General features: G+C 35.8%; 1 protein-coding gene across 1 annotated transcript; it reads left to right on the top strand.

The window, feature by feature from the left end:
• The first annotated feature begins 13516 nt into the window (after positions 1-13516).
• On the top strand, positions 13517-19677 carry LOC127720996 (sodium-dependent glucose transporter 1A-like). The gene is made up of 3 exons (XM_052227710.1): positions 13517-13754; positions 17040-17331; positions 18259-19677. Exons 1-3 carry the CDS (start codon positions 13599-13601, stop codon positions 19470-19472), a joined length of 1662 nt encoding a protein of 553 aa, XP_052083670.1. The 5' UTR covers positions 13517-13598; the 3' UTR covers positions 19473-19677.
• The last annotated feature ends 2756 nt before the right edge of the window (positions 19678-22433 follow it).

Raw genomic sequence — 22433 nt, 5'->3', positions numbered from 1 at the left:
CCTCTTTTTCACCATATGCTGATAAAAGTGTACGGGTATAGGGCATCAGTGCTATGAGCCATTTTTGAGGCAATGTCTTCTTCTACCTCTGGTATCATTACCAACTTAGAGAATATCTTAGTTTGGCCAGCCGGTCATAGACAAGTCAGACTATGTGACATACCAGGTACCCCCAACCCTATGCTGACAAACTTGTACGGGTCTAAGACATAAATGCTATAGACCATCTAAGAAGCAATGTCACCCTTTACCTCTTGTAGTATTGAGTTTTAGATGAAACAGTATTGAATGATACAATGGCCAACGTGAAGAATCTTTTAGTTTTGCCTTCTTGCAATACTTAAGTTAGACTATGTGACATTCCTTGTACCTTCCTTTTACCTGATGCCGACAAACTTGTATGGGATTAGGGAATAAGTGCTTAAAGACATTTTAGAGGCAATGTCTACCTTTACCTCTTCCACTTCCTTTGGTATCATGGCCAACATACTGAATCTCTTAGTTTGGCATACTGACAATAGTTAATCTTAACTATGTGACATATTAGGTACCCACAACCCTATGCTGACAAACTCGTACGGGACTAGATCATACGTGCTAAAGACGATTTTAGAGGCAATGTCTAATTCTACCTCTGCTACCATTGCCAACGTGACGAATGTCTAAGTTCGGCCAGTCGCAATAGTTATTTGGAATATGTGACACACCAGGTACTCCTCACCCTATGGTGACAAATTCGTACGGATCTAGGACAGAAGTGCTATTAGCCATTTTAGAGGCATTGCCTACCTCTATTTCTGGTACCATGGGCATCGTGGAGAATGTCTTAGATTGGCCAGCCACCTCATTTTTTCCAGACTTAGGAACTTAGTAATTTTCCAGCAAATTGAAAGAGGTTACAAGTTTTGTGTAATTACCTTGTCCTACAGTTTTCAAGCTAGTCTCCTGAAACTTTGCAGGACGTTTGTTAATTTATTGAAGCTATTATTGATTTATTTGGGGATTTTTATCTCATTTTTCAAGACATTGGAAATCATTCATTTTTCAGCAACATTTAGTAAAAAAATTGCAACCCGACCATTAAGGACTGTGACTTTTTTTTACGAGGTAAATTTAGGGTGGTTAGGGGGTTATTTATGTCAGACATTGACCTATGTAGAAGACTTTCCGTTGGTTGTACCACCAGGGATTTTTCGTCAAGGAAGCCTTTGGCCTCGTGCAGATAATGAATTGCCGTAGAGAAATAAAAGGGAAGAAGCACAATGTCAGATCCCGATATAGGACCTCATTAGGTCACTGACTTTTATTTGTACATAGTGCGAAACAAGAATTGCTAAAGGGAACGATTTAAATTTAGGCCAAGTGCAGTTTGTCTGTAATGTCAGACCCCGATATTGAACATTCCTGGATTGTCCCAACTAGGCCTATGTATGGTGTAGACCTTCCGTGAGTTGTTTGGGCATTTTGATCCAGGAAATAAAAGTTCACTGCCTTTGATTTGAATCTAGTGCATATAAAATAATATCAAATAGGTTTTTCCGAATTAAATTTAGGGCGAGTGACGGGGGTCAGTAATGTAAGACCCCGATATTGGGCATGTGGTGAAGACCTTCGGTGGGTTTTCTTACCTGGGCCTTTGTCCAGGAAACCGTATGCCTCTCGTTTGCATTTATACCTTGTGGAGATCAAATAAAACTATGGTCATAAGGATTTGTTTATGAGTTAGATTTAGGTTGGATAAGTCATACCTTGATATTGGACCCATGGTATAGACCTTCTGTGAATTGTCACCCTTGAGCCTTTTGGTCCAGGAAATATAGGGCTATTGGATTGTATTTGAACATTATAGTGCAGATAAAAGCATTGCCGTATTGATTCTTCTTTTACGAATGGAAATATGGTTGATAGGGTCAGTTATGTAATTCCGATATTCTATGTTCTATATATTATATATAGTTTAGACATTCCGTGAAGTATACTATCTGGGCTTCTTGATTAAATAATCCATAAACCACTGCCTTTTATTTGCATCTAGGGCGTAAAAGGTATCCCACTAGACAATTTGATCTAGAAAACTGTAGGCCACAAGCTTTTATTTGTACCTTTTGTGAATAAAAAGCCTTATAGAATCGATTTTTATTTGGGGGAGGGGGGTAGCGGTTGAAATTAGGGAAGGTATGGGGTCAGGTATTTCATACCACGATTTTCAACCAATGCTGTAGACCTTCCTTGAGTTGTCTCGCCTGGGCCTTTTAGTCCAATAAATATTTGGCCTCTGCCTTTGATATGCGCCTAGTGCAAATAAAATTATCGACGTAGGAATCTTTTCACAGATTAAATTCAGGCTGTGAAAAGAAACTTATCATAGTTACCATGATTAAAGTTTTGTACGCCAGACCCGCGTTTCGTCTACAAAAGACTCGTTATTGACGCTCAAAATCAAAAAGTTTAAAATGGTAAATTAAAGAACAAAGTTGAAGAGCATTGAGGGCCAAACAATTCCGAAAGGTTTTGCAAATACAGCTGATTTATAAGGTAGCCTATTCCTGAGGTAAAAAATCCTTTTTTATGAAAGTTTAAAGTTTTGTTAATTTATTATTATGACCATAGTTATCAATGATAATTCATATCAACGCACAGAGGTCAGTAACGTCAGAACTCGATAATAGAAATGTGTTGTTGACCTTCCAAGAGTTGTGTCAAAATGTGCAATTTGACTCAAGAAACAGTTGGTCACTGGTTTGATTTTGTTACTAGTGTGGATAAAAGCATTGACGTACGGAGTTAGATTTAGAGTAGCTTAGGGGTCTGTTATATCAAACCCCCATATTCAACATATAAGGTAGTCCTTGCGTGAGTCCTCATACCGGAACATTTTAGTCTAGGAAACCTGAAGTCATTGCCTTTAGGTGTCAGACCTAAAATTCACTCTAGAACGTAAAGGTAGCCCATTTCTTGACTAAAAATAGTGCTTTTGATGTCATTGTTTACTTAAGCTGACCAAAAAATTTGCAGAAATGAAACTGTTGATGAAAGAAAAATATATATTGAGCCAAAATTTACTTGTCCATAAGTTTGCATTAAAAATTGAGGATTAATACGCTTCATAGTATACTTATTCAAGATTTCCAGAAAACCAGGGGTCATTGACAGTAGTAGTTACCTTCGCAACGTTGGTATTTTACTACAAGACTTAAAAAAGAGGCGAAAGGGATATTCAAACTCAAGATAAACTGACAACGCCATGGTTAAAAAAGAAAAAACAAACAAACAGAAAACAACAGTACACAAAACACAAAATAGAAAACTAAAGACTAACCAACACGAACTCCACCAAAAACTGGGGGTGATCTGAGGAGCTCCGGAAGGGTAAGCAGATACTGCTCCATATGTGGCACCCGTCGTGTTGCTCATGTTGGTACCCAGTAATAAGTCTAATTCGGTAGGTCATATTCGGGGAAAAGGAGGACGGGATTGTAGTTACGACAATCGGAACATATCTGTTATCGGTTATCATCTGTGAATCGGATATTCCATAACGGTCAACCAACACGTGATTGCGTCCGTAAAATTTACGAAGGGATTACTTCAACTTCACCACTTGGAACTCTTGGTTTAGAAGTTTCCTTGTGAGTAGCAACCCTCTATCAAGGAAATCATGACAGGAAATACAAGCCCGGGAATATCGTATCAACTTGGAGATATATACTCCGTATGCAGGCGCTGCTGGATGAGTTGAACATGGGTTGAAAATTAGCATGTAGAAAGGTGATACATGTACAATTCAAGATATAACTGGTTTCCATGAAGTTAATCTTAAGGTAAAATATTTAGAAAGTTGTGAAAATGGAAAAAATTGGTTGAATAGATGGGGATTTTGAATTGGAGGTCTGACATCTTTAATTTGCATCATCTTCGGATCAAAATATTGTCGTAAGAATCTTTTTAACTAAGTGATGGTAAGGGGTCAGTAATCTCAGACCCCGATTTGTAGCCTATGATGTTGATCTTCTGTTAGTAAACACATCTTGGCCTTTTGATCGGTAAAACCTTATAGTATATCTGTCATATGCTATAGTCAGGATAAAAGTACTGTAGTTGGGATCTCTTTCGAATTAGATTTAGACCATAGGAAGGAGGTAAGTATTATCAGACCTCGATATTGGATCTGTGGTGAGATCTGTCGAGGGTGTTTCCTCCTGGGTATTTTGTTCCAGAAAACATTAGGTCAGTACTATAGAATTGACAGTGTGGCTGCACAAAAACATAGCACTGGCTTTTAAAATATAAACCCGAAACATAAACCCTTAACCATTACAAATAGTAGTCTAGTTTTTGTTTTTTTGCCATTGCATTGACAGTATGTTTTCGACTTGTGAGTTTAAATGTCTCTTTGGTAACTTTCGCCTCTCTATTAATCACTTCCAAAGTGACCCTATCCCAGCAAAAAGAGTAAGATAATAACAAGATAACTGTGAATGTAAAGATGCCGGATCAAGGGGCTTAAGAAGATTTTAAAAACCACATGAGATCAATGAAGGTTCATTTCGTAGTGTACGCAGAATTTGACTGCTTTACTGAGTTTCGTGAAAATAGCGCAAACTACGTTCCTCTTTTATTGTACTTTCGTTTGTCGATGTCGGTACGTCAATGACGTCGGCTTGGTCAGAAGTCGAAATAAGATGTTATCAAGTGTTTAACTTGAACGACTGTATATTTTACATGTCTCCATCGCCACTGTATTTTGGTGCCGTGACTGTTGGAAATAATGGATTCGAAGTTGAAAGCAATACGGGCAGGACACAGAGGACAAGTGACACGGTTACTAAAGAAATTCGAGGACAATGAAAAGAATTCGGACTTAGACAAAGACGAAGTGAAATTGATAGCAGATGCCATTGAACAGAAACAGAGGACTATCGTAGAATTAAATGAAAAGATACTGGATTCAACGTCGGAGGAGGATGTAGCGGAGGAAATACAAGAGTCTGATGAGTATATGTTTAATCAAGAGTTTAAGCTTCAGAAAATTCGAAAAAAACTGTCACACGCTGATTCCCTGTCTAAAAATGTAAGAGTCGCATCAACGTCTTTAGATCCAAATGCAAACAGTTTTAAGCTATCTTACCAGACGAATTCATCGCTTACCAATGACAATGTCATACACAGCAATGGAAATGGAATAAATGTACAGCAAACACATTTTGATGATTTCCGCTCCATGCTAAATACCTCTTGTGACTTGCAGTCTACAAGTTATTTGTACAACAAAGGCTTTTCTTCGGTATCAAATAGCAGTCAAAACCACAGATTATCGAAACTAGATTTACCGCACTTTGATGGGGACATTTTACAATGGCAAACCTTTTAGGATTCGTATGAATCAACTATCTATTACAACAGTAATTTGACCGAGATACAGACATTTAGTTACCAGAAGGCCCAACTCCATGGTCACGTGGCCTAAACAACTGAAGGTTTCGCACTGACAAATGCAAATTACACCACAGCCGCCGTCAATTTACTCAAAGAGAGTTTTGGACAGCCCCATAAGATAATTCATACCTAAATGATAGCGTTAATGGAAATGCCGATTCCTAGCAACAGTTTACAAAGCCTGAGAAGTTATGGAGACAATCTTGAAGCATATGTTCAGGGGCCAGGCACAAGAGATGTACGGAGCCCTGTACATGGAAAACTTCCAACTGAAATTCGCAAAAATATCGCACGAGAACACGGCAGCGACAATATTTCTTTGATTGAATTACGCAAATCGATTGTAAAAGAAATCAGCATTCTAGAAGTAGGCCAGACTACAGATTACAGAGTTAATAGCATGACAGCTACTTGTTTTGCTGGAGCGAAGTCGAGACAACAATCTCATTATGACCATAAACAGACAAAAATGCCAAAGGAGACACATGTTTACGTATTTCGTGACGGAACACACCATTCTAATTATTCTAATGATTGTATAAAGGTAAAAGACCCCAGCGCCAGAGTTGCCGTAGTAAAACGTAAGAAGCTATGTTTTAATTGCCTTGGATCGCTTCTCGCCAAAGAATGTAATTCACAGAATAAATGCCGAAAATGCAGCAAGAAGCATACAATCCTGAGTGAAGGTCGATTTGTAGCTGGACAGAAGTCACAGTCAGTAAAGACGGAAGGTCAAAGCGGAGAGAAAGCCGTACCAGTTGTAATGCACACGTCATCTAAGGTTAAACAACACTCGAATGTTTTGTTGAAAACCGCAATAGCACCAGCACATTTTGAACACAATTACGCAGAAACAAATATTTTATTTCACGAGGGCGCTCATCGTTCCTTCATAACCGAGAGTTTAGCCAGAAAAGTGAGTGTTAACGCCACAGGAAAAGAAACAGTTCAACTTGCTGCATTTGGAGATGTGAGTAACAATGTACGTCAACTTGAATCTGCAACCATTGATATACAGACCGATTATGGAGAGAATATACCAATTCACGCACTGATTGTTCCAACCATATACATTCCTATGCAGACCAACATGACACGTAACGTGAGAAATCTGCCGTATTTGAGAAGTCTTAAACTTGCGCATCCACTGACTTCACATGAACAGTTTGAAATTTTGTTGCTGATAGGAGCAGACTTTTACTGTAAGATAGTATAGGATAAGGTAATACGAGGTGATTGACTCACAGCAGTTAGCTCCAAAATTGGCTTTTTATTTTAAGGACCAGTTAGCGATAATAGGACATCATCAATTTCTCCCGTCCTTTTGAACATCATCAAGTCATCATATGGAGGAGAAAATCATTGAAAACAGACTTAAATGATTTGAAAACGGACAGTACCAGGCCAAATTGCCATGGAAACATGAACAACTTGACTTAACGTCAAACTTTTATATCACTAAATCGGGAACAGAGAGCCCAATCAGAAGACTTTGTCGGGAACTAGAGTTACTTCACAGATATTGGGATTTTATTAAAGAGCAGGAGAAAAGAGGATTCATCGAAAAGGATTAAGACACAATTCCAGTCAAAACTCATTACATTCCACACCATGCTGTTAGAAAGGACCCAGCTACCACAACCATTAGAATAGTATACAATTGAAGCTGGAAACAATCGCAAAACCATGCCAGCTTAAACGACTGTTATACCACTGGATACCACCAGTACTTAATGATTTAACAAAAATTCTGATGAGATTTCGACTCAACAAAATTGGAGTGAGCACAGATATTGAGAACGCCTTTCTACATGTTTGTCAAGACAACAATGACAGAGATGTAACACGCTTCATATGGATCTGAATAATCAAACTAGCCAGCTGACTACTTACAGGTTTAAATCTGTATTATTTGGCACCAAATGCTCTCCATTTATCTTAAATGCAGCATTACTGATGCACTTAGATGAATACAAAACGGAAACTGCGTTCACCATGAAGAAGGATTTGTATGTTGATAACATTTTGTCAAGCCTTGAAAATGAGATGAAAGCTCTTAAATACTTCCGTGAAGCAAGATCGTTAATGTCAGAAGCTGGGTTTAATCTTCGTTCATGGACATCAAGTAGTAATCATCTCCCGAAAACTTGCACAAGCTGAAAATGTACTGGACAAAGACACCAAAACGAAAATACTTGGACTACGTTGGGATACAACAACAGATAAACTAGTCCGGAAGTAAAAATTGAACCAAGAAATCGGGAATATCACAAAGCGGGAGATTCTTAGCCAGTCTTCAGGGATTTTACGATCCGTTAAGTCCTATTACTGTGAGAGCCAAACTAGTAATGCAAGATTTATGGAGACAGAAAATGGACTGGGACAAACCTCTACCGTCGGAACTACAACATATATTGATAAAACTTGCTAAATATTTAAAGATCACAACAACTGCAGAACTGAGACACTATTTCACAAGCTCGTCAGTCAACATGGACCACAATGAACTACACGTTTTCGTCGATGCAAGTATGGGCGCATATGGAGCAGTAGCATATATTGGTAATGGAAGTAATTTAGCAGTAGTAATGGCGAAGAATCGTGTAGCACCACTTAAGAAGTTGACTCTTCCACAACTAGAACTAATGAAAGCACTTATCGGCACTCGCCTCGCTTGCCACATTAGGACTACCCTACCTAGCAACAAAGTGGTATTTTGGTCAGACAGCCAAATTGTTCTTCACTGGTTGAATACGTCAAGACCGTTAAAACGATTCGTTCAGAACAGAATTGATGAGATAAAAAATTTGACTGTACAGGATAAATGGAGATATTGTCCAACTAAAGAGAATCCAGCAGACTTACTGACTCGAGGACTGACTGTGGAACAGTTTTTATAGAACACATTCTTGTTTAACGGACCCGAATGGCTAACAGATGAGAAAAAATTGCCGACATGGAACTCACAAATAGTAGCGTATAATCATCCTTCGTAGAACACGACAACAAGGTCAACACACCAACAGAAGAAAGGAACAGTCTAAAAGAAACAGGAATTGATATTATTATGGACATTACTCGGTATAGCACCTTATACAAAATGATCCGAGTGACCGCTTTTATTCTGAGATTTGTAGACAACTGTAAAATTCCAAAATCACAGAGAAAAACCGACCAGCTTGATACTAGTGAACTACAATAACTTGAAGTCACAGACCAGCAAATGATTGTCACTCGTGAAACAGTTAAGATTATGGTTTGATTTAAATGGAACTATTCGTTGCGGTGGGAGGATTCACAACGAATCACTGACAGAAACTGCTAGATTCCTTTATTTATTACCTATAGATCCCCCACTTACTCCATTGGTTGTACTGGATGTACATGAAACATTGAAACATTCTGGAGTACTAGCTACAGTAACTCAGATAAGACAAACATGTTGGGATCCAAGCATTCGCCAGTACGCGAAGAAGGTTCTACACAAACGTATAACTTTCATAAATGTTAGCGGAAAACCACACAGAAAAACTGAATCGCCACCATTGCCGAAAATCAGATTCACAGAAGCATCAGTACGAGCGGATGAAAGAATTCACAAGTGGATACACAGACAATAATTTGTGAAAGTTAAAGTTAAATTCAGTGAAATCTAATATTGACAGTTTAAAGTTAATTTCACTTTCTGCCGTAACCATGGACATGTTTTGAGAATTATTTGATTTAAAGTCATTAATTGGTAACTGGAAAACATTTTTTTTATTATATAATTGTATTTATTTTCTTTGCTTGCCCGGATAATGTCGCGAATATAGCGCGAACTACGTTCCTTTTTTATTGTACTTTCGTTTGTCGACGTCGGTACGTCGTCTTTGGGCGGAAGTCAAAATAAGATGTTATTAAATGATTGACTTGAACGGCTGTATATTTTATATGTCTTCATCGCCAAAAATTGTGAGGGATTGAAAAGAAATCAAGTCAAAGACTTTGTAAAATAAATCAATGAACAGAAAGGGATCTCGGCCGCAGAAATCATGAGTCACTGGTGCCGAACGAATGACTGCAAACCAGACATCAAAACCTACCAGAAGCACACACCGCTCGGAATTTGCTATATATTTAAGTGCTATGACGACAGGGTGTTAACTAGAGAACCACTTTGCTATACACATTGTACAATGCAGTGGCCAAGATCTTTGTGAATAAACAAGAATAAGATTTTTGAGCGCTGTACCAGAAAGATAAATATAAAAAATCCAATGATATATCGAAGGAGAATAAGCAACGGGTCTAGAGTATAAGTGCTAAAGTCCATTTAGAGGTAATGTCTCCCTCTACCTCTGGTACTATGGCCAACAAGGAGAATATCTAAGATTGGACAATCGGCAATAGTTATTGGACTACTAGTATGTGACACACCAGGTACCCCTCACACTAATGTGACAAGTTCGTAAGTGCTATTAGCCATTTTAGAGGCAATATCTACCTTTATCTCCGGTACAATGGGAAACGTGGAGAATATCTTAGATTGGCCAGCCGGCTCGTTAAAGATTCCAAGAACTTTCTTGTTGACCTTAGTCTAAACTTTGGATTTATGGTCAGTCGGGTAATTGGAGATCTCGTACCACTGGGCACATGTTTATATATGTATTTGTAAATGTCTGTGGTCTGAATATTGCAAACGAGACTTAGTATTGTGTGTGAAGCAGATCGTGGTTCGCGTTCCGTATTTGATTATTCATAATCAGTCATCAGTGATTTTAGCAGGTCCAAAATCTCCAAACGTAGGTAGATTGGTTTGTCAAATACCAGCTTGGTTCGTGTCCTGTGGATTACAGCCAATAAATCATTCAATATAGTCAGTTTCTTGAATTTGGGGATGATTGCTAGTTTTAAAACTTTCGTGTTGTTACGGATACCAACACGGTTCCGGATATATTCAATGCTTTTGCAAACACTTTCATCATCCTATTGAATTCTTTTTTAAATGTTGCCATATGTTCGGCTCGGAGTTTCGTTTTCTTGTCAATGTAAGGTTTCAACCGTGGGCTTTGGTTGAACATGATAACTTTATGAAGATTCCTAAGTTTCAACCCCGTGGCCAGATATCTCTTTAAGTGCACATGATGCACCACATATGTTGTCTTGTTCTGAAGATTAGCTACTGGTTCTTGATTTGACTCCGTTCATGTACAAAGATTGTGGAGCCAGTGGACAATCATTAGGTAACCCTTCTTTTGCTCTCATATCTCCATCGATTTCCTTAACAGGAAACGTGATGTCACAATCAATTACTTTTTACTTTCTGGGAACACCATTGATTAGTCAAGGCAGTCTGTTGCGTGATATATATTCTTTGCGAAAAAATTAATCCATCGAACACAAAAGATGGTACATTTATCTTAACCTCAGCCGAGGTATGTAGTTTTCGACAAAGTGAAGGCCAGTAAAATTTGGTGACCATTCTTCGTGTAAATCTCATACATGTGGTCTTAGCAAATTAAAGTGTGTGTCTTATTTTTCCAGCTTATATTTTGCAATCCGAGTTTTACCGCAGTCCAGTATCATAAGGAAAACCCTTCTCCTGCAAGTAACGCAATACACATTTATCATTGAGGCTGGCTAGGTAGTCGCGTATTCATGTTTACTGGGTAGTCGTGTCTACTGTAATTCATTTGATATAGCAAGCCCTAAGTTGGAATTCATCCGGATCAAGGGAAAATTTCTCTAAACACTTTCCGTACACTATGATTGGAACTTTCATTTATCTCATATGGTTTTTAAAATCTTGGTAGGCTCCTTGATCCGGCACCCTACCCTACCCTAACTTTCAAAGTTTATAAAAAAAATTCTGAGGCAATACTTTTTTCCACACTAGGTGCAAATGAAAGTTGGGACCCTTAGGCATGCTTGACTAAAAAATCCAGGTGGGGTATAGCACGGATTTTTTTTAAAAATTGGTCCAAAGTTGGGGTCCGACCCCCTACCCCATACTAACTTTACTTTTTCCACACTAGGTGCAAATGAAAGTTGGGACCCTTAGGCATGCTTGACTAAAAAATCCAGGTGGGGTATAGCACGGATTTTTTTTTAAATTGGTCCAAAGTTGGGGTCCGACCCCCTACCCCACCCTAACTTTAAAAGTTAATAAAAAATTTCCTACGGCAATACTTTTTTCCAAACTAGGTGCAAATGAAAGTTGGGACCCTTAGGCATGCTTGACTAAAAAATCCAGGTGGGGTATAGCACGGATTTTTTTTTATATTGGTAATATAGCTAATTAGTAATATCCCTGCACACCATACTTTGATTACTAAAAATAAACCCTGTGTGTCATCAAAACTGCGCGAAACCCATTGTTATAGAAAGAGAATGATTCGCTAAAACAGATTTGGCTGACATGAAAGTATTAAAGTACGAACGCAACTATGAATTCTTGTAGCGTAGAAATATTGTTACTTTTTAGGAACTATTTTAGAGAATATGGAAAGCTATTTCACACAATATCGAACAAAAATTTTCTGATGGAAAAGTAAGAAAATTTGGCCGATATTTAAATAATTTCAGTTTGTCAGTGTTGACAGTTGAAGTCTTAAAGCGTGCAGCACGATGTTGAAAGCACGTAATATTGTTTTTGAAATATTGAACAGGAAATGAAATTTCAAAATTCATTGAATTATGTTTTCGACTGCTAAATTCAAGTTAAAACATGTATTGTTGTGGTTATATAAAACAAAAACGTTTTAGTAAGTTTGAATCTTATGCAACTTTTGGGTTTATAGACATATCTGAAAACTGGCTGCTAGCGGAGTGGCTGCTAGCGAGTGGCTGCAACGCAACATGTACACACAGTGTATACATATAACAAGGAAAAGATGTTTTTTAGTTATGGCTCAGAAAAAAAAAACGAAATTTAAAAAATTTATGCCTTTAATTACGCCCGTCAGTCTGTATAGAGATTAATGTGTTTTTGAACGATTAATTGCTTTTTGTTTAAAATTTATTTGCAAACATTTCACGCATTTTCAGGAAAAAATCAACATTTTATTCAGTAGGTAGGTTCTGTTAAGTAGGAGAAATCTCGACTTGCACTGGAAATTTAGGATATTTATGATAGGGACAAATTTGCAACACGCAGCTACAAACTTCTTAAATAAGGGTTGAAAGGATTGTTTAATGTGCAGAGAACAGAACATTCCTACAAACCAAGGAATCAAATTTAACGTCAATTTTCAGATAAGACGCAATTAAAGTTGAGTATATACATATATTTCTCTAATTCTATGGAAATTTATCCCTTTCCGAACCCATTGTATAAAAAAATTTAATCAACGTGTGGTTGCTGGTGATCTCAAAAGATCATTGGATGATTTTAAGGGAACCTTTTTAGCTAACTGGATGAATCAAAATATGCTAACAGGTGTTAATGAAATTGACAACTTCGTGGAATGTGAAAGGCACTCGAAGGGGATTTTCGTTTAACAAAAAAAGGAAAATTTATTTTTTAATCATTAGAGAAACAGATTCTTACATAGTTACTCGTGAATTATCGGATTTATCCAATCTCGATAGTTAAATTATAAATTTTAACTATCTCGATTGGATAAATCCGATAATCCACTGGTATCAATGTAAGAATCTATATATATCTTGCACAACCAAACCGTTATACCCTCTGAAGCATGGTTTGTATTATCGATAGGCAAGTTTAGGTGATCCATTGTATATGTATCCTGGTCAATCATTTGGTTGTAGTGATAGGGACTTGTTGAATCGTTACTTTTTATTTCTATAAGTAATGGAACTGGATTTTTGTATCTAATGCGACAAAAAAAAAATGCATGCATTTTCTAACTGTTCTCACAACAAATAGATGTTTGCGATTTCCGAATCAAATATCTACAATTATAAGAAATTTAATTTTATTATTTTCTGTGCGATATACATGTAGCTGTTCAAAATTCTTGTCCTTTGGTCTTTGATGGATATTTGTCTCTATGCAAATCTAACCACATCTCATTAATTTTAAATACAAAGTATTCTGTCTTCAGTCATTAATAATTAGCCTCGCATATGAAGAACATCTTAAAAATATCAACAGTTGACGGATCACATGTAAATTGTCGTAAATGCAATGCACATGTACAAATTAGTAACGATGTATGTTATATGCATTATACATTAATTTTATGTCAATTTCAATTAGTGCCATCAAAATTACCAGAATGAAAGAGGAGGACGAGATAAAACCAACAACGTATTCTACGTCTGAAAAAATTATCAAAACTGTAGTTTTGGTTTTAACATGGGTGATGATTGTAAGTATAATATATGTTTTTTTGTACTTAGAAGGAGAGGATATAGCTACATAATTACATAACATGTATGTTTCACGTGAATCCGTTAGTTTGATTGGCTAACAACAATCGCGCGTCAATCAAAATTTAACCTTCATATCAAAATGAAATGTTACATGTACATTCGTAATTGACACGTGCTTCCACAAAAAAAGTGCACTGGTAAATAAGAGAAAAACTTGATAAATAGACAATAATAGTGCATTGACTTGACATATCAACGATATAAGGATGAGGCTTAGAAACGGGGAAATGCGAGGCTCTGCCGAGCTTTTTCCCCGTTTCGTGCCGAATCCTTATATCGTTGATATGTCAAGTCAATGCACTATTATTGTCTTTATACTGCAATCTAAAAAAAAACATTTTCAATTGTTGTTTAATGTGTTAATGTTATTATTTGATTTAAATATTGGAAACTTCCCCCTTTTATAAAAAGGCCTCATATCATGCAGGCAGAGAAGTATACAACACAATGAAATGTACATTACCTGTTGAAACCCGCAATCGATGGTGAACGAATTTGTTTGAGAATGAACTAAAATATCAACAATAAGCATAAAACATAATGATTTATAGTTTGCAAACCAAAAATATTAACTAGTAAAATATGTTTTTTTTTCTAAAAATTGCAAAAGAAATAAGTTTGAGTCGTTGTATACATTGGAAACAAGAACAGGTTGAATAGGTCGTATGAATAATTAATTATAATTTCGGCTATTTCTATTTAAATATTCATGAGGAAAAGTGATATCAGGTCAGTGACTGTATATGACATAGAAATATACGGTCAACGCATTTTGACTGCTCAAATAGAACGAGTGCAGTATAAAACTTTTTTTCATGGTCTTAGCATCCTAAGGTAATTATAAGAAATGAATGAAAACGACAAACGAGAACTATTCTTTAGCATTGCTTTGGTTCTGATGAAAGGTCTATTTCTACTATTTGGGAAAAATAGATCCAGGTGAGCGATTCAGGCTCCGTGATCATCTAGTTGCTTCCGCCTTTCACTAGCATATCAAGATGAGGTCTACACTGTAAAGTTAATCAGCTAGGAAGTTTGAATAGTCGAAATTTTCTGTTAAATAAGACACACCAAAAACTATGAAATTACAAAATATAAAAAAAGTAAAATAATAAAATACCGAACGCCAAGGAAAATTAAAAACGGAAAGTCCCTTATCAAATGGCAAAATCAAATGCTCAAATACATCAAACGAATGAATAACAATTGTCGTATTCCTGACTTGGTACAGGCATATCCTTATGTAGAAAATGGTGGATTAAACCTGGTTTTATAGCTAGCTTAACCTCTCACTTGTATGATAGTCGCATAAAATAAATATATAGTTTCAACATAGAAAACATTTATCACTTAACGTATTAGTTTTTTTCTTTTGTATACCTAACATACTTGTTCTCATTTGCATGGAAATCCAATTCATCAATAATGATGTTTATATGACTTGTTTTCTTGTAAACACGGCATGTGTTAGTTACATACATGTCTTAACCAAAAATTATTTAAATTGCGACGAGCATTTACAACAAAATACATGTATGTTATCATTATTCGTTAAATGTGAATTTAAATTGCCTTATAAGAAGCATTTTAATTCTAAGAGACCGAAAACACAGGCTGATGAAAGAATGAAACAATAACAAAAACCCGTTAACGAAAACAAATGACTTACTGAAAAAAAAGCTAATGGAGAAAAAAAGACACAAAAGACAATAAGTTCTTTTCATACATTTAATATATCCATAGTTTTACACCTTTATATTATAGTCCTTTACTCTCCAAAATCAGCACATCCAAATAGTTAAGCTCAGTCACTTGTTAACAATTAAAACATGTCCAATATCACTGCACAGAGGTGTTTTCTTTTCGCACTACGTTTGAGTTCCTTTATTCGAGACGCGTAAGGGATATTGACCAAGCTGTAAGTTCATAATCATCTACGTCAGTTTTTAAATGAATAAATTACTCACAAGGAGCAACGTTAAAAAACGAGAACAATCTATACACGAAAAAGGACATTATTTAGACAAACCACAACTACTGCTTTGCATGGGTCTGTTGTCGCCTTTCTTTGTTTGTTTAATAAAAAAACTTAAAGCTTGGTAATGAGGGCTGATCTGTCGAGGCCAAATATTTCCCTCGCATTCGCCTCGGGCAATACCTGGTATCTTGATGTATACATACTTTTACCCACATAAGCAGTCAGTAAGTGTTTAATATTATTGAATACTGCATTACACAGTTCAATTGTTTGACACTATTTTTTTCTTATAAAGTTATGACCAAATGAATCAGCTTAACCATGTTAACGACTTCATAGAATTTTTTTTTAAAAATACCAAGATAACAGGCTACAGTAATACTTTGTCTAAATATATACATTTATAAACCTGCAAAATTTTGTTAAAACACTGTTATTTAAATGTTGTTTATTGTACAGCACAGTAATGTTTCAGTATCTGTTAAGCTGAATTCGCCAATTAAAATCTGTACTGACTATGCATGCAATAATTGCCACTGGATGTTAAACAAACAACATAGAGGAAACTTTAAGAATTAGTTGATATCCGTTTTCCTCAATTGTTCTGCCTTTTGAATTATTAAAATATTGATCATTTTTAACATGTATTCCAGTCTTTATGTGATGCCTAGTTTGATGATATGTTTGAAAAGACAAAAATGGAGAATATTAGAATAAGAAGATGTTTTATGATTTCCATTAAGACAGCTCTCAATCAGAGATCCAATAACGTAGAAGTTATCAATTAAAGTTCTTCCCTTTACAGCTTTTAACTATATGAAAAAACCAATATCGCAAGCTGTAATAGGTTGAGAAATGACAAATGTTAAACAATTGAAACGAAAAATTTAACGACCTGATATATGTACAAAACAATAAACGGAAAAACAAGTATGAAATATAGTACATGTAACTAGATACCACCACTGATTTACATGCTCCTTACTTGGGAAATGCACATATATAATTCGGGGTTAAATATTTTAGCAGGCGCTCAACCGTCAATTATACATGTCATAATCAACCAAATTATCATGAATTGGACCGTTAAACCACAGCTTGTTTTATGTATTTGTGTTACTCATTTATAAGCATCCGATATATTGTAAAGCGGCATTTCAACACAGTTGTTGTACTTTAGTTTCTAAGTGTAATTTGTTTTGGCATTAAATTTCAAACAATGTCATAAATAACACTATTTCAGGGATTGTTTACAGAAATAACTGGACCCACTCAGAAAGATCTGATAATTAAAACAGATTCAGATTATGAACTAGTATCGCGTGCAATTTCCGGTAGGAGTGTTGGGTATTTTATAGGAGCAGTAATTGGTGGACCTCTTGTTGACAAATTAGGAAAATACTGTGATTTGATGATTGCTGTTTGTTTAGATGGAGGGGCAATAGCTACAATAATAGCACCCTATTGTACAGACATCTCCTTACTATGGTTTCTTTTTGTCCTCGCTGGTACTTTTGAAGGCGTAATAAATATAGGTATGGATAATAAATATCATTTTTAAAATTTTTATGAAAGCAATTTTGTTAATCTAATTGACGTCAATTTCATGCTTAGTAGTCACGTGCGGTTTTTAGGAATAAGTATGTTCATCACTGACTATATTGTCTAACATTCGAAGTTACGTTTGTAGAATTCGATGTGTTTCTGTGACTGTAACAAAATAGGTGATAGAAATGTGATCTCATTGTTTAATGCTTTTTTGACTCAACGTCAGGCTAATATACAATTATTGACTTTTCATGAGATTGTCAATGATACTGTACAATTATTGACTTTTGATGAGGTTGAAACAATGATTTATCAACCCCAGAGATATAATATTCACTGAGGCCAACGGCCGATGGTAAATGTCATATCTCTGGGGTTGATAAATCATATTGTATCAACTGAATTTGAGAGTCAACAATTGTTTCATCATATGACTTTTTATCCTTCTCTTATTTTCTAATATTATTCAATATAGTTAACTGCTCCTTGTTTTTTAATTAAATATTTTATCTGCTTTGGCAGTTTCTAACTTTGATAAATTGAAATATTCGATCAAATTCACCAAAAAAATAAACACCAAAAACAGAAGAAGAAAAAGAAAAACGAAAATTTGCATAAAGTCATAAACCTACGTCATTGACGTTGCCTAGGGACACAACTATTTAAGTTCACGTAACTATTTGAAAACTGAGTATTATAAGAACCCTATATAACAGACTAAAATTCGTCTTTTATTTCCAAAATGAATCACAGTCTTATACATGTACATGTATTCGTGCGCTTGCATTAGGTCGATTTATATAAGTGCTGTTTGCAAATCGTTTTTTATATAATCTTTTTCATGATAATTTCGTTTTTTTTTTTTATTTATCAAATCTATCGTTTATTACACAATGTTAAATATTGTTTTACAGCTGGACAGAAAATAATACTTAATCTTTGGAAAGAGAAAGCTACAGGACCGTTACATGTATTACACTTCGGATTCGGAATGGGTTCATTTATTGTTCCTCAGATTGCTAATCCGTTCTTGGCAGTTTTGGCGCCATCTGGAGGCAATAGCACAAATACAACCATTGCTCCATCCGTTACACCGCCGCTTATATCATCAACGATAGCATCATCGGCAGAAACAGACATTTATCTGAAAGAATCGCGGATTGAATCAGCTTATCTAATTGTTGGCATAATAGTTGCCTCATTATCAATAGTCTTTTATATTTACCAGTTTTGTTGTCGACAAATTTCGGAGGAAGAAAAAGAATCGAATGAAAAAGAAACAATGGTAAGAAAAGTAGTAAAAGTTGTTGACCCAGCAACCTGTGCAAATGGGGACCGTTGGTTTGGAGTTCAGGTCTTTGTTCTCTTATTTTTGTATTTTTTCAATGCTGTAGGGGGCGAACGGTTATATGGGAAATTTATACGAAGTTATGCAATTGACAAACATAAGTTTTCTGGAGATGATGGTTCATTAATCAACACAGAATTTTGGATTTGTTTTGCCATAGGCAGATTTGTGGGTTTATTCACCGGTAGATTTATTCCAATACGAGTACTTATACTGATTGAGGTTTTCGGTGCCTTAGTAACGGCGGTTCTTCTGGAAATATTTGCCAGGGAAAGTGACCTTGCTTTATGGATTTTAACAGCACCTATGGGATTTTTCGTGGCTCCTCTTTTTCCATCAGGCATTGGGTGGGGTGATTTTCATGTTGAATTTACTGGCTCTGCTATAACATTCGTTCTCATGGGAGGTGCTTTAGGTGGAATGTCTTACTTATGGGTAATTGGATATCTCTATGAATATCAAGGTTACGATATGTTTCTCCATCAAATGGTAGGGTATGGTGGCATTGTAGTATTTTTTACAATTCTCTTGACAATAGTTGGTATGCGACATGGTGGACGATTTGAAACAAAAGGAGCAAATGACTACGATAACGAAATGGACGTAAAAGGGAACGAAGCAGATGATATGAAAATTGAACAGCAGGGCCTTGGTGTTCACGTTATTTCAAAAGAGGACGATGACCAACAGAGTCCTCCAAATTATGCAGATGTTGTTTCGTACACAAATAATGTTGATACCTCATCTGAAACTGACGGTTATTCTAATACATATATGTGAAATAAGACTGTGCAAAAGAAGATTTGTATCTTGACTGCAGTTGGAACTAATCATATCTTATATGCAACAATGAAACGTAGTGTAATTAAATAGAGCAAATATATATGTATACACCCACAGAATTGCATGATTTAAATGCATAATTGAAAATAAAATAAACAAAGCTGGCTGCAATGTCAAGGGAGATAAGCAACGTCTAATCGAAGATCTCGGTTTGGTTGACCGTTATGGAATATCTGTTTCGAAAATGACGACGGACGTGTTCCAATTGTATTTACCACAATCCTGTCCTCTTTTTCTCGAATGTGACCTACGGAATTTGACTTATCACCGGATTTGCACTTACATGAGCAACACGACGGGTGCCACATGTGGAGCAGGATCTGCTAACTCTCCCAGAGCACCTGCGATAACCCCCAGTTTTTGGTTGTGTTCCTGTTGATCAGTCGTTAGTTTTCTATGTTGTGTGTTTGTAGACTGTTGTTTGTTGTAGTTGGTTTTTTGTCATGACATTTTTTTTACTTATGAGTTTTATTGTCCTTTTAATAAATGTTAAATGCAATAAGACTCTGTCTTTACATATAGATGATGATAAAATAAATATAAAAAATAACAAGCTTAATAGGGGTACCAACGTATAAGTTAAATGCTGGCTGTAACAAAACTCAACCATAACCCAGAATATATATTCATCAAATAATCATCGTCTTTTCATCTACTGGATTTCATATTACGAACAAATATAATTTTCTGATATGGCCAGATAACCCTAGTCATTCAAATTTTACATTAAAAATAATGATCTCCAGATTAGGGAGCTACATGTACCATTTGATTTTTATGGGGGGCTAGGATGAAAAATTTTGTCCTGCTTTTTTTTTTTAGTTGTAATCTCTGTCCTGCCTTTTTATTTTTTACTCTATTCGGTCCTGCCTTTTTTTTTATTAGTTTATCCTGAATTTGTTTACACAAATTGTCATCCTGCCTTTTTTTTTTTACCAAGTTGCTCATCCTGCCTTTTTTTTACTCAAAACTCCTGTCCTGCCTATTTTTTTCAAATTTCATCCTAGCCCCCCCCCCCCCCCCCCCCCCATAAAAATCAAATGGTAGCGCCCTTATAATAAGATACATTATTTAAGGTATTGTTATTTTCAGTACTTTTTTTTTGTCGTTCTTTTTTTTTTGTCTCATAAACCCGAAATCTAATTTTATTCATCGTTTATAATTATCAAAGTAGCAATTTTTTTTTAAACCAAGGTTGTTTGGTAGTAAACTAAGGCATATCATCAGAAGTTTTATTGACGTCTTCATGATTTAGCGAATAGTAATTTTTGTGGTATATCTGTGTCACAAATGACTGCTGGTATGTTCAAATTGTAGGCACAATCACCTTTTTTTTTTTAGTTATGATATAATCGAATTTAATGAATCGCCGATTTTTATTTATCCCTGAAAAAAAAACGTGTGTCATTAGTGGAACTGAAAGTGCTGTAAACAGTTCTGGTGTCCCGAGTTAACTCTAGCTGCTTTGTAGGATACGTGTTGTTCAATGTTTAACTTTTTGTGTAGTGTTTTGTTGTATGGCGCTTTTCTGGATGTCTTTTTCTTATGCTTGGAGTATGATTTTATGTCTACCCGCTTCTTAGACAACAGTTTCTAGATGGCCAAACTAATAAATCTATTGATGCTAGATACAATTTCTTTTGGTGAAAATTGCTGTTCTTGGACGGGGAATCATCATTATACTTTCAATATTTTCAATCCAACAATCATATAGAAGGATAATGAACACGCACCGGAAACTTGACATATGGTCAATAAGGATAAGTTCAGTCTTTAGTTTTCTATGTTGTTGTTTTTTGTACTGTTGTTTGTCTGTTTGTCTTTTTTTTTTTTAGCCGTGGCGTTGTCAGTCTATTTTCGACTTATGAGTTTGAATGTCCCTTTGGTATCTTTCGCCCCTCTTCTTCACCATTTTTTTAATTGAGTTTGGTAATTGTTACATCGTAAATTGAAGCAGGACGACAGTGCACCGACGTCAATAAAAAAAATACAGGCACAAACAGACACACCTAGTTTTTAAACCAGACACATTAACTTGGAAGGAACCAGGTTTGTACACGATATACGATTCAAAATTTAGATCCACTGCCTTACTTACGCTGTTATGGCCAGGAACATACCAGATCTTGTAAACGTGAAACAGGAACGACAGTTCTATGTCCGAACTATGATTGATTAACCATGCCTTTAGTAAGTTGAGATAGTATGTGATTGGGATTGCATACCTCACTTATTTTTGCCATTAAACTTTCTTCGTGATTATAGAATACCCATACGTGTTGCATCACATTTCTATACTATAATTATCACGAGACGTGCCGAGACGAACGTATCGTATGGATGGATAGAAAGGTGAGTAACGGTACCAACAATAAATCCGTTTTCAACGGGGATACGAAAACAGGAGAACAAACAATAACACCTCCTCAACAGAAAGTGGAATGCACAAAATAAATCATGTTAATCATATAATTCTATCTTTACAACAGATACTCAATCATGGCTATTAATACAAGACGAATTCGAGAGTAATTAAAGTGCTTAAACGAACTCATCTAAAACTGAACTGATTCAGTAGCACTACCATAGATACAATCGCTGCTTCTTTTTAACTTCCTAATAGCTTAACTAATTCAGCCCTAAAGGGATTACTGTTGCAAAACTGTTAACTTTATGGATAAGTACTGTCTCTGTATGTCTTGTTAGTTTTGGATTACTTCCCTTTGTACGGTATCCTATCAGTTATTCAAGATAGTAAGAAGTGAAATAGAAACTGCAACTAGACAGCAAGTTGTTTATACTTGCTTTCTTACTATGTCACTATTTTCTAAATATAATGATATCAGGAACGTATTACCCATTCTTAATTCTGTGTTACACTACTCTTGGCTAAGCATT

The sequence above is a fragment of the Mytilus californianus genome, unplaced genomic scaffold (genome assembly GCF_021869535.1).
Source record: "Mytilus californianus isolate M0D057914Y unplaced genomic scaffold, xbMytCali1.0.p SCAF_11, whole genome shotgun sequence".
Lineage (NCBI taxonomy): Eukaryota > Metazoa > Mollusca > Bivalvia > Mytilida > Mytilidae > Mytilus > Mytilus californianus.
This window is presented reverse-complemented; position numbering and strand designations above follow the sequence as displayed.

Bases quoted from the DNA above. Each gene is read 5' to 3' on its own strand.
- LOC127720996 (XM_052227710.1), top strand. From the start codon at position 13,599: ATGTTATATGCATTATACATTAATTTTATGTCAATTTCAATTAGTGCC. The intron at 13,755-17,039 runs GTAAGTATAATA...ACACTATTTCAG, and splicing joins TTTTAACATGGGTGATGATT to GGATTGTTTACAGAAATAAC. The intron at 17,332-18,258 runs GTATGGATAATA...ATTGTTTTACAG, and splicing joins TGAAGGCGTAATAAATATAG to CTGGACAGAAAATAATACTT.